Source organism: Thamnophis sirtalis, unplaced genomic scaffold (assembly GCF_051295495.1).
Source record: "Thamnophis sirtalis isolate CommonGarterSnake01/CBP01778 unplaced genomic scaffold, rThaSir2_p1.2 scaffold_3, whole genome shotgun sequence".
NCBI classification, from domain to species: Eukaryota; Metazoa; Chordata; class Lepidosauria; order Squamata; family Natricidae; genus Thamnophis; species Thamnophis sirtalis.
Genome location: NW_028261383.1, coordinates 84,660,106 through 84,672,760, shown reverse-complemented (window position 1 = coordinate 84,672,760; position 12,655 = coordinate 84,660,106). Strand labels below are relative to the sequence as shown.

Sequence of the window (12,655 nt, the reverse complement as noted above, 5' to 3'; positions counted from 1 at the left end):
ATTAATCTAGTCCAGGTTCAACCCAGCTTGGTTCCACATTTCTTGCTAGTTTGAAGGGACACAGCCTAGTCTTTTATTGTATATATAGTCCATAATCCTGGATTTTGGTCCTTTGCCGTCCTAGTGGCTAAAACAATCTTTTTGACCATTTCTCCATTCCTCCATGGAACCCATCTGCTGCCATCACTTGCAATTCATGTTCTATTTGCATGCTTTCTTTCTTTTTCTGCTCTTTAACATCTGTCTCAAGCTGAAGTTATGAAGACAATTTCCACAAAAAAGTTCAAGGATTTTGAAATTGGAACTGAAGATCTGTCCTGCTCAGCCAGTAAAGCTTGTCTTGATTACTTTGATGTAACAACACTTGAAAGCTCCTATTTTATGAAACTAATTTAAACACACTGAATTGTTGAAAGATTAAAAACCGCAGTCAGCTAATTACACTCACTCTCATCTCTTATTCAGCAAATGAATCACTTTTCATTACCACTTAGCTGAAGTACATGAATTTCTGCCTAATTAGAAATGTTGTAGATGGAGCATTAGCAAGGCTGGAGTGGGTCAAGATATCTTGGCTGCTTCATTTTTAATTTTTAACAGTAGAGTTGGATAGAAAAGGTGGGTGATAAGAAGTCATTAAACATTTTTAAATTATTTATAAAAATTACTTTACCCAAATGATCCTTATTCCCCCCAACTGCTCTCATAAACATCAAATGGAATGAAAGGAAGAACAGCCCCAACAGTGCTTTTAATGAACACTTTAATGTTATGCATAACAGAACATTATGAGTACAATGGAAATAAATTTTAATCAATTTAATAGGAACAATAAAAAAATAAAGTAACCAACAGAAGGGGGAAGCAATGAAGTTTTAATACCTAGAATATAGTACTTATTTCAGTAGCAGCCCTGACTTTGCAAACATAAATTGAACTTCTGCATGCCAGATCAAAAATCATGATATGTGGGTGATCCTAAATGGAGGCTTTCTTTTAAACAGGTAAAGGAAAAAAATCTTTCATTCATTCATTCACTTCTTTTATTTTCATTTGATTCATAAAATCTGACTGCTACAGGTTTCCTTTAATAATAATAATAATATATATATATATTTATTTATATATATTTAACTCCTCTCTATTGGATTCTGCAATTGCTAAGGCCATATTTACATAAAACAAAGCCAACAATTGTATAAAATCTAAAATTTAATGCTATTGGCTTGACAAAATGTTTGAAGATGATTACCATGAACTTAAAAGACAGTCATCCTGTTGTTTTTTTTGTAAAGTTGCAAGAAAGAATGAATAAACATTGCTGCCTTTAGTCTATCGGTGATGTAAACAATAACCCCAGAGAATGCTAGGGAATATGCCACTGGCCGCTGATGCAGAACTGCAGAAAACAATTTAAAAAGAATTCCAAATTATACATAAGAGTTCTCCAAAAGGAAACCATGTAGCAGTTCTGGAGAATATTTCCACCAGTCCTGTTGCTGAATATTATAGAGCAGAACCTGGCAGGAACATCTCTCCCTGCCCCCAGCTTTATTCGTAGGCAAATTTCTCGAAGAGGTCTATAATAAAAATTTGGATAGTACAGCAGTGTTGCTGGAAGAGTAGCAAAAGTATATATACATTCCAGGTCTCTTTGAATTAGCCATAATCACATATGTAAGCCATTTTGGACAAAAATATATATATATATTTTCTTATAAAAAATTGATCAGCATACTTTGACTTCAAATTTGACTCAGTGGTAGGAAAAGGAATGGATCCAATTAAGATAAAACAGATTCCAATGGGGAAAAAAAGAAATCAAGTATAAAATTAGTTTCACACGTATTTACCCCCAAATTCCATTCTTCCCATAAGTTTCAAAGTTAAAACTGTTGCTGCTACCAGAAAAGCTTTGAATTGTCCCATTATAAAACATGGCCTAGACAATGCAGTGTCAATTCACTGGAAGAACATTCAATTCCAAAACTTGAACAAAAGTAGTTTTAGAGTTTAAAAAAAAAAAAAACACCTTTGGAGTCATATGTGGATTCCTTTAAAATAAGCAATAAAAAGAAGGAAAAAAAGCATTTGATCAGCATTTTCCACCCTTATCCCAGCTTTATTTGTGCAGCTAAAATCCTTCATTCGATCTGATTGGTTAATAATCTTTATTTGCTAAAATTGGCAAAATTGGCAAAGGCATCTTGCTTAGGTTGCACAGTTCCAGGAGTCATAGAGGTTGCCACAGCTATATTAGAAACGCCCATGCCTATTGTACCCGACAAACCCATTCCAGAAGTTGGCATTGCCATGTTCACATTCATTCCCATCATGCCCTGGTTCATCATAGGGTTAGGGCCTCCCATGGAAGCCATGCCCATTGTGCTAGTCATTGCGGTAGGCATTCCCATCCCCACGGGAACAGGGCTGCCCATCAATGGGTTTGCTGGAGGTCGAAGAGGCATCATGCTGGGGGGTGAGTTGAGGCCCAAAGTTGCAAAATTCTGACTCATCACATTCATAGGTTGTTGCATATCTGGAAGAAAAATATGTTTTAAGTATAAAGCATTTTAAATGTTTGCTGTCTTACATATTTAAGGCAAATCTTTTCTCTCTCTTTTCCCTGGAGATGTATTCAATTCAAAGCTTCAAATAAATTAAAATTCAAGTCACAAACTTTATAGCATCGCTCCATATCTTTCTAATATCTAATATTATTATATAATATTAACTTCTACTTGTTGCATCCAAATTTCAGCTTCTCTTTCTATTCCCTTATCAAAATCCCTATCAACATATTTTGATGTTGAGTGATCTATACACCTATAGCACATTCCTAACCTCATTGGGAGGGGAAAAAACGCCACATTTCCTTTTCTGCTTGAATTTCCCTTATCTCTGATTGGATGACATTATAATTAGGAAGAAGAGCAATTGTTGCCTGGACGGATGGATTTGGGATTTCCCAAGTGTTTGGGAAAAGAGGTTGACAAAAGAAGTAAATGGGTATGATATACCACTAGATTAAATATGACTATACTTTGGGAGTTTTCAAGCTGACATCATCTCATTACTTACAATTGTGCTTGCCTGCTGCCTACTGGCAAACCACAATACATACTGGTGGATTACAAAAGGTTCCGTTCCAAAGCAGAGAAATAAAGAGTTATCACTTTCTGTTATTTGGAAATGCCATTCGTGATGTACATTTCCAACATTTAAAGACAGGTTGAAGCCAACACAAATCAACCAACCCTGTTAACTGTTGAGTCCTACTAATTCATATTGTACAACAGAATATAGGAGTGTGGGACCAATTAGTTCTAGTTGGTAGTTCCTGAATACATTTCATTCTCCTTTCCAACATTCCTCAATCCAAATTCCTTTTGCATCGCTATTAAAAGATCATCAGGCCCTTATTCAATTCATCTCAATACTATCTATTTTTACTGGAAGCAGTTTGCCAGCCAAGAAGAATCAGAATTTTTTCCCTTTATTACCAAATTTATTTGGTATCTTACGGGTGCAAAATCATAATTTACTATTGAATTGGCAAAGCCCTACATTGATTTGAAATGTAACATGAACTCTATTGAGAACAAAAGACTAGAAGCACTGAAACTGAAGTGATGTGAAATATTTTCAAAATGAAGATAATTTTAATCCTACCCAAACTCGTTCAGAGGGACCCGTTTTAGAAAACATGCATGAACAGATCGAAGAAAATGGTTGCTTACTCTGTTGCTGAATCATTGTGTTCAGTGACGGTTGCTGGGGTTTTGAAGGCTGCATACCAGGACCTAAATTGTCCAAACTGATATTTACACTGGGATCGGACCATGTTGAAGGCAGAGTTTTGCTTACATTTTTGGGGACCATTTCTGTGCCCAGATTATATAGCGGATTAGGCTTCTGTATCATTGGATTAACACTTTGCAAAGGCTGGAAACATTGAAAAAAATAGAGTTGTGAGATTCGTTGCTTTAATTGTCTAGCATTTGACACAGGAATAACCTACAAAGTTTGCACAGTATGAGATCACAAAGCACACTGACAATTTAATTTAGGGGAGGCTTACCGGGGTAGTAAGGGGTCTGGAAACCAAATTCTACGAGAAGCAGTTAAAAGACTTGAATATGTTTAGCCTGTAGAATAGATGTCCAAGTAGCAATATGATAATATCCTAAAAGGGAATTGACTTTTTTTCACCATAGAAGAATTTGACTTATTCTTTATTGCTCAGAGAGGAGAACTGGAACCAGTGGGATAAAACTACAAGGTTTTATAGACATCAGTCAGAAACAATTTGGTGAATCCTACATTGGGCAAGTGATTGGTTTACATGACTCTGAAGTTCTTCCCAACTCTTTAGATTCTGGACCTGATAATTAGTTTCTGCCAAGACCAGAAACTCAGAAAAATCCCTCCAATTATTTTTTGAAATCTTTTTAAATTAGATAAAAATTTACCTAACTAAAGGACTAATATTCCCTCTTCAAACTCTTCACACAGGAAACAACTGACACTTCTTTTGAACCATTACAATGTTATAGCTAGAAATTCTACAATATGTTCTGTTGCTCTAGAATGACTCTTTTTTCCTACTTGAATGAATCTCAAAGAATAACGATCGAAGTAAATAGGCTAGAAACACTCAGAACAGATAAAATAAGCTGAGTATTTGTCTAAATTATTCAGACACCATTTCAAACATAGAGAAAATGGTGATTACTGGCTTGCAGAACAATTATATACCTGTGACCTTGACATAGGTAGATTAATGCTGACAGTGTTAGAGCCCATCATGGAGAAATTCATGCTTTGAGAAGAGGTCATTGTGGCTTGGGAGGCACCCATCAAATCAAACACGTCAGCAGAATTTGCAGCAGCTGGAGACTGACCAAGACCCTGCTGACCAGAGCTGCCAAAGAGCTCAGCAGCTGGCTGAGCAGAGCTACTGAGGAGCTCTCCAGCTGGAGCAGCTGGGCCTGGAGCAACTTGGTTGAAGGCACTCCAGTCACCAAATTCTCCATTCCCACTTGTAATTGTACCTGGAGAGGGAAAAGAAAAGAAACCTTTTGTAAGTCAAATAAAGGTCCCATTATATGAACTGATACAAATGGGAATTGACAGTTTTCCACCCAGATTAACATCTGCAGGTAGAATCTCCATTTGGGCCCTGGTCTCCCTCATGAATATTCTAACCACTTGAAAATGGTAACAAGAAAATGAGGCATTTGCTCACCAATGGCAAAAAGTATGTCTTGGAAGGGTGACACCTGTTGACAGTTTATCAGTAGGATGCAAATTCCTGGACAGTATAACATCTAACACACAAGCACATGATGGATAGAGGAGGTGTCAGAGGTTCAGTATTTAAATTGTTAGTACTGAAAAATGGGGAGCCTTAGGTAAAACAGGAAACACTGACTTAGGCTGACGCTTTGAATCAATCACAATAAACACGAATGGTCTCACGGTCGTAAGTAATAAAAACAGCAATTTGTTCAAACTCATCCGATTACATATAAATTATTTGCTGTACAAAGAGTTATTAAATCAGTATAGCTAAGTGGGATACCAATAAAATAATGGCTTTCAAATTCAACTGCCTCTGGGTGTTTATCTCACCTCTGTTGTGCTGGTTGACAGCATTATATAGTATTTATTTAGCACTCTGCGGGTGCTTTGATAAATATGCATTTAAAGCTCTCACACACATTCAAATCTTTCCACGGAAAATACTGACTAGCTCTCTATTTACCTCTGTTCTTATTATAGAGGAATCTATTTCCATATTTTACAAAAGTACATATTTAACTTGAATAAATGTACAAATAATCCTAGACATATGACCACAATTGGCTAGGAATCTCGGTCAATAAGAGATGTTAAGTGAGTTATCATGTGACTGTACCTGATTTTTACAGCTGTTTTTGCCACAGTTGTTAAACAAATCACTTGGTCACATGAATCACACAGTTGTTCGGTGAATCTAGCTTCCCCAATTGACTTTGCTTCTAAGAAGCCAGCTGAAAAGCTTGCAAATCAAGATTACGTGGCTACAAGATGTTGCAACTTTCACAAACAGGATTCGTTTGCCAAATATCCAAATTGCTATTACGTGACTATGTGGGTGATGCAATGATTGTATTTTTAAGGAGGGGTCTTAAGCCACTTTTTCTATGGCCATTGTAACTTCAAATCAGTGTTAAACAAATGGTCATAAGTGGAGTATTACCTGCATAAGCAAACCTTTTGATGAAACTGTATGGATGAAAGCAAAGCCTATTCATTTTTTAAAATGTGAAGTAGATTTTGATGATAAATTTCACTCATTAGCCACTGATGAATATTATAACTTTTAGTCGCATATAATGTAATGAAATTTTGATTAATAAATGATTAACCAATCATTTTTGTCCCATACTTCAACAAAGAAGGTAATGGACAGCAATGTTGCTTATTATACAGATTTACACCTTGCAACTAACATTTTATATTTAATGTCAGGCAGGGCTAAAAGTGAATAATTCAGGACTTTTTTCATGAATTTATGGGATGAGTTTTTTGAAATGAGCAATGAAAGACTGGGGAAATATAAGGTCACAGAAAGGAGACCCTTCTGACTACAGAATAATCCAACCTGTAGTGATAATAAGGAATTAGTGATCGACAAACTTGCAGATTATCTAGAATCTAATGTGCTTAATTATAAAGTTGTTGCAATAATTTATATCTCACTTCAGTAACTCTTAATATTACCTGTGCACCTGGGTATAAAAGCCTTTATTTTAATTAATTTCACTTCCAACGGTGGATTAAAATTTAAGTTAGCAAGGACGGGGAGGGAAAAAAAGATCCACACCTCTCTGCACAATGATGCACTTTAAAGCTGCAAGTAGCAGGTTGAAATTCATTAGCTTGGGGCTATGATGAAACATTTGCTTTGATCTCCCTTAGAAAAAGGACTTTATTGGGAGTGTTTCAATTAGTCTTGCCTATTAAAAATGTAAGCACATTTAAAGTATTCCTGATGGGTAAGTAACTGCTGAATGTGTTGATTCTCCTAGTTACTAGATGCTCATATTCCAAATACACATACAAAGGAGATGGGGAAATAGGTGTCTGTTGCCATTCTTTGGGGAACTTTACACCAAAGATGATGAATCAACCAAGATTGCTAGAGGGGCTTTGTTGTTTGAGAAAGATAAATCATAATTGCCTGTTTGCATAATGGTGATCAGTACAGATTAATCACAGTAATAGTGATAAAGGAATATTATTAAGTTATACTATGATATTTGCATAACAGGATTCAGCTATCCAAAACAACAGTTTTAATAACTGTGAAGATTTAGGTGGAAAAGTGCATGTTAAAGTATTTAAAGGCACAGTTCTTAGATCAATCCAGATCTTATTTTCTCATAAAATGTACTTTTGGTGATGAGTTAAAAAAAAAGGACATGCTTTAATTTAATCCATCCCATGGCCTTTCTTGGGAAAGTCTACATTCTGGATTCCAGCGCATCAAGAAATCTATTCATCGTATTTTTGGGGTGGTTGGGCCACAGACATGGGAGGGACAATCAAAAGTCGTGCAGACCTGCTTCATTTCAAGTGGATGAAAGCTGCCTTGGGATCATAGTTAACTTGGTCTTTTTTGAAAACCACTTTTAATTGGGCTTAGCTCCTAACCTGTGACATGTTTTAATTTAAAAAGGGCATGGAAATTTCCAGCCTTAACAGAGACAGTATACCCACTATTGAAAAGGCCATCCTCAGACCCAGTGGTTTAAATAACTACTGTCCCACCTCCCTTCTCTTTTGAAGAAAAGCTTTTGAGAAAGTGGTTGGACTAAAGCTTTTTGTTTCATGCGTATATGAAACTACTGGGTGAGATAATCTATTTCACCCAGCAGTTTGGGATCTGATATTAGGAATAAGACATTTCAGGCCTTTTCCCTTCCATTGGATAATTTTTATTTTACAAGAATCTTAAAGGAAAAAAAAAAGTAATGAAAATAAGCAATTCTCTCTTTCTTTCTAGGACATGCAACTATTTTAGGATATCTTCCAACACCACAAGATACAGAACTATGGTTTATAGGTCTTTAAAAAGTTTTTGTGTAGATTACATAAGCACGATTATCATAGCAAACAGAATGGGAGTGTCCAAATAATGTCTACACATAAAAGTATTAATTAATTAGTCTTAGTCTCTGCTGCCTGACTCCAAATCAACTCTGGCCAGCTCACACAGTAAAAACAAAATATTAAATATACACTAGAAGTCATAAAATGAAACAAGATAGTAAATATGGTGCCCAACAACGAACATGCATTTTTTTTGGATCACACAGCCATTTGCTGAGACAATTCTGGATTCTTGGATATATACATCTAGTCTTCCAATAAGTAGGAATAAAATGGGATTACATAGTGATATCAAAGTCTATCGATTGCCATTGCCCAGTCAATGTCTTCAGATTATACATCAAAGACCACAGCAGAGTTCACATCATTTATTCAAGAGGGCTTTCTAAACATGCCATTCAACTTTTTTGAATGGCATGTTTTTTGCCATAGTTTTTTTGTTATTGTCAACAAGTATAAAGTTTTTCTACACAAGCTTGCTTTAAAATCTATGAAGGCCTTGGTAAATGATTATAAAATGTATTTATAAAGAAACCAAGGAGTTGTAGAACTAAAAGTACTGGATCTAGAACTATTGCAAATATCAGAGAAATACCGAGGTCACTTAAAATGTGTAAGATTTTTGAAAGCTTTCTAAAGCTGATATATTTTTTTCCATTTCTTTCAAGTACTAAAGAACAGAGCCAACATATAGATGAACCTGTTCCTAGTTAAGTCCTGGGATTCAGCAGTGAAGAGCTCTGTGGCAATTTCAGATTAACGCCCATGACCCAAAAACAATGATGGTATGTCATATTACCATGTGCCAACACTTCTAATATCACATCAAGACAAACAGAACCAATTATATTTTTATGCTATGGGAAGCCTTACAATTCTTGATCTCCTTAAGAGAGAGAGAAAGGGAGGTATGGAACCTGCAACCTGCTAGAGAAACTGCACAAATCTCCACAAGCAATGGGGGGCAGGGGAGGAGGGAATACTTGAGGAATGAAATTGTTGATTAAGCACAATGGAAGCACAATAAATACCTTTGATATTTCCTAATTCTGAATGACTTGATCAACATAAAGATACTCAAAAGAGATCAGGAGGAAATTAATTTAAGTCTTGCCAACCTAGGTTTTCAACCTATCATAATCTTATGTTGTAAGAAGCAGAACTAATACACTGGGGCAAATATTCTATTAGAGGGAGGACAAAAATCATTTTTTCTCTGAATTGCCAACAGGTGGACCTAAAGCAGTAGTGGGAAAACATATGGCTCTCAAACCCCCTATTGTGGGCCTTGATGCTCTCTAAAAGATGCAGTTTTAACACCGAGTGGTAAACCGCCAAAAAGCAGAGATAGGGTTTCATGCAGATTTTCAGTAAAAAAAAACACCCAAAGAAAATAGTTTTTATAAGCCTCTGGAACGGTTTAACACATTTATAATGTATACCAAAATCAAACACAAAACCTCCTCTCATCAGTATGAATTATCATCCTGCCTACTACAGGCTTTGGTGATTGTACTAACTAAAAAAAACTGGATTCTTTCCTCACCAGCAGCATTTTTTAAAGCTCTCTGTTCAAACAAAAGGACTGGCTTTTGGTTCTAGTGTGATAGTGCTCAACAGTTTTGGAGCCTATTCTGTTCCCTTTCCTACCTTGCGATGGGGGACAGCTTGCAGAGGCAGCTGCAGGAGAGCTGAAGTCAGCAAAGCCTCCAAAGAGATCAGTGGAGCCACCTACAACCAAAGGAATGAGAAGGCAGGTTACCATGAAGGCGTCTGGAAACGCTTCCTGTGGTATAGTTTACACAAACTTTTTATAAGAAAAACCAAAGAGAATGAAGAGGGATCCAGCATGCATGTCGCGATGGATACAGAAAAAGAAAGGTCGATACTAATGCTGATAATATATGAGAGAGCGAGAGCGAGAGCGAGAGCGAGAGAGAGAGAGAAGGGACAATAAACAACTCTTAAACAATGCCCATCCAAACTAAATATACAATGAGGCCCATAAATGGCATTCTCCCCTTTTATGTACAATATTAATCCAAATCATACTGAACATTCTTCTTATACAGCTCAAGTCTATCTTATTATTTATATATTTATACAGCAATGAAAAGAATTTCTAAAGCTGCATGATATAATGCTTGTCATAACTCATAAAACATTACTACAGACAAAGGCTTGTTATTATAGTAGCAAGAGTTAAAACAATTCTAATCAAACAAGACACAAAATACAAACAAGACACAAAATAATGGTTGGGGTTTTAAAAAACAAAATAAAAATAAAATCCCCTCTTTTTGCTTATTATGCTGCCGGTAATACAATATTTAAACTGACTTTGCACAAAATAAATCTTGAACAAGTGAAAGTATGAAAGATGAACACAAAGTTCCATGTTTTAAGTCATATAATCTAAACTGGCCTTCATTTTTTATAGGTTGACATACTCTCTTTCCAGAACTGAAACCATTTGATTCAAAAAGTACTTCAGTATTTCAATTATTCTTCCCAACCATTCTTTATCAATCAAAATAGAAAAATGTAGTAAAATTCAGTTGAGCATAGGCATAATACATCGGCCATTTCACAGAGAGTCTCGATCTAGGAGAACAAACTATATAGCTTAGCACTACTATATATTTGGCGTTACTGGTTAGACAAGATTGATGGACAAATGTGGGGCTGTGATACTTCAGTAGGATATCCATAATTGGAACAAAAAAACATCAGCTTCCTCTAAAACTGCTATTAGACTCAGGAGAAAAGCTGCTCTTTAATTTTTTAAACCTGTATATGTTAATGAGATTTTGCAGAGTGTTTATTCGAGTCGATGTTCATTGCTGCACTATCAACCTCTCATTAATACAGGAATTTGAGCTTCCTGGACAATGTATTAATTAGCTCCTTTCTTCCCCTGAAAGTAGTAAAAAGTTGGCCTTAGTCTTCATTTGTCCTTAAAAAAAATGTCATCTCTGAGTGGTCACATCCTTATAGGAAGTAGCAGTGGCTCAATTATTCTACTTTTAGTGCCTGTGTACATTATATGGGTTACATCACAGCTGTTTAGCCTGCAGTGCTTAGAAACTAGCCAGGTGGGACTGTAACATCTGTGTTGTACTCAAACAACACCAGGGACAGTTTCCAACATCTGGTACCATTTCGGAATTGTCTTATCGCTGCAAGACATTCTGTTCCATCTGCTGCTTTCAACTCAGTTAATTAAACTAGAACCATCTCCTTTTTTAATAAATGGCTAGCAGCAATAAAACGAATAATTCCCTTTCTACAACATGTGTACTTGTATTTCTTTTTAATACCATTTGTAGTCAAGGTTAGGTTGGCTGGCTTGACTCTCAAACAGAAGCCTCTATTTTTGGAATGTACGCTGATTTGTTATTAAGTAAGAAATACTGAAAAATAGACTCCACATCTGTCTCAAATTCTTATATTGTTAATTATTCTGTGATGCTGATGGAAAAGCCATGCTGGTTATTTTCAGGTACAGATTTAAAATAATGACGGGAGTGGACTAGGTTCATGCTAGCAATTTATGAAAAGCTGGACATCACCTCAATGATTTAAATAGGTACAGGTTGTACAAGACACACATACACAAACATACATACAAACAAAAGGACCAAGATGAATAGTAATTATCTTTGTACAATTTTACATAGCACATTTACAACAGTGGTGGGTTGCAGGCGGTACGCCCCAGTACGAGCATACCGGAGCCTGCCCGGAGCACCGGGTACCGTTCTGTATGCTGCTCTGGAGGGCCCACCCAAGCTCCTTTCCTGTCCTTTAAAGCCTTTGCCATTTCCGCGCATGCTGTATACAGCGCCTGTGCGATGCTCCGCTGAGCAGCTGGAGTGTCATGGAGGTGTTGCTGGAAGGTATGACACATGCGTGTGCGCCGTGCATGTTCATGTGGAGGACGCCAGGCCCCATTGCAACCGGTACGGTTGCAACGGGATCCGGAACCCACCACTGATCTACATGCACTGTACTGTACAGTATATGTGTTTCAGGAAAGTCTAGAAGCTTCCAAAAAGTATAGTCTTAAACATTCATTTAAGACAACACAGGACAAAAGAACCCTAAGTAATCTAATTGTCACCCTAGAATGATAAATACCAGCTAAATTCCAAGGTGAAATTGCTGAGGAAATGGCTAAATTTGTATGAAAAGCTCTCGCAGAGGGAAAATGAAGAAATTCTTTGCAGCATACATTTTCCTGACCCTTTCTTTTACAGAAGTAAAACTTACTTTAGATCTATTTTGTGGCATGGACCATTTGGACCAATGCGACACACAATGCATTTCACATAGCCAAGGACAGTGCTTATCTGCTAATGAAGGACAGCAGCTACATAAAAAGACTCCAGAGTGAACATGGTCATAATAAACTAACTCTAAATGCCCCCTTAGGCCGCCAATGACATTATTTGTGGTAGCAAACTAGTAAAACTTTTGATCCCTAGGACATCCT

At 36.5% G+C, this 12,655-nt stretch overlaps 1 protein-coding gene across 1 annotated transcript in view; it reads right to left on the bottom strand.

Moving 5' to 3' along the window:
* Window positions 1–746: 746 nt before the first annotated feature.
* Window positions 747–12,655, bottom strand: part of CLINT1 (clathrin interactor 1) — a 69,297-nt gene continuing 57,388 nt past the window's right edge. The window contains exons 9-12 of the mRNA XM_087709392.1: window positions 9,811–9,891; window positions 4,759–5,054; window positions 3,741–3,945; window positions 747–2,539 (exon numbers count right to left, since the gene is read on the bottom strand). Of these exons, the coding sequence (XP_087565518.1) occupies window positions 2,172–2,539; window positions 3,741–3,945; window positions 4,759–5,054; window positions 9,811–9,891 (950 nt within the window). The 3' untranslated portion in view covers window positions 747–2,171. The remainder of the gene's footprint in view (window positions 2,540–3,740; window positions 3,946–4,758; window positions 5,055–9,810; window positions 9,892–12,655) is intronic.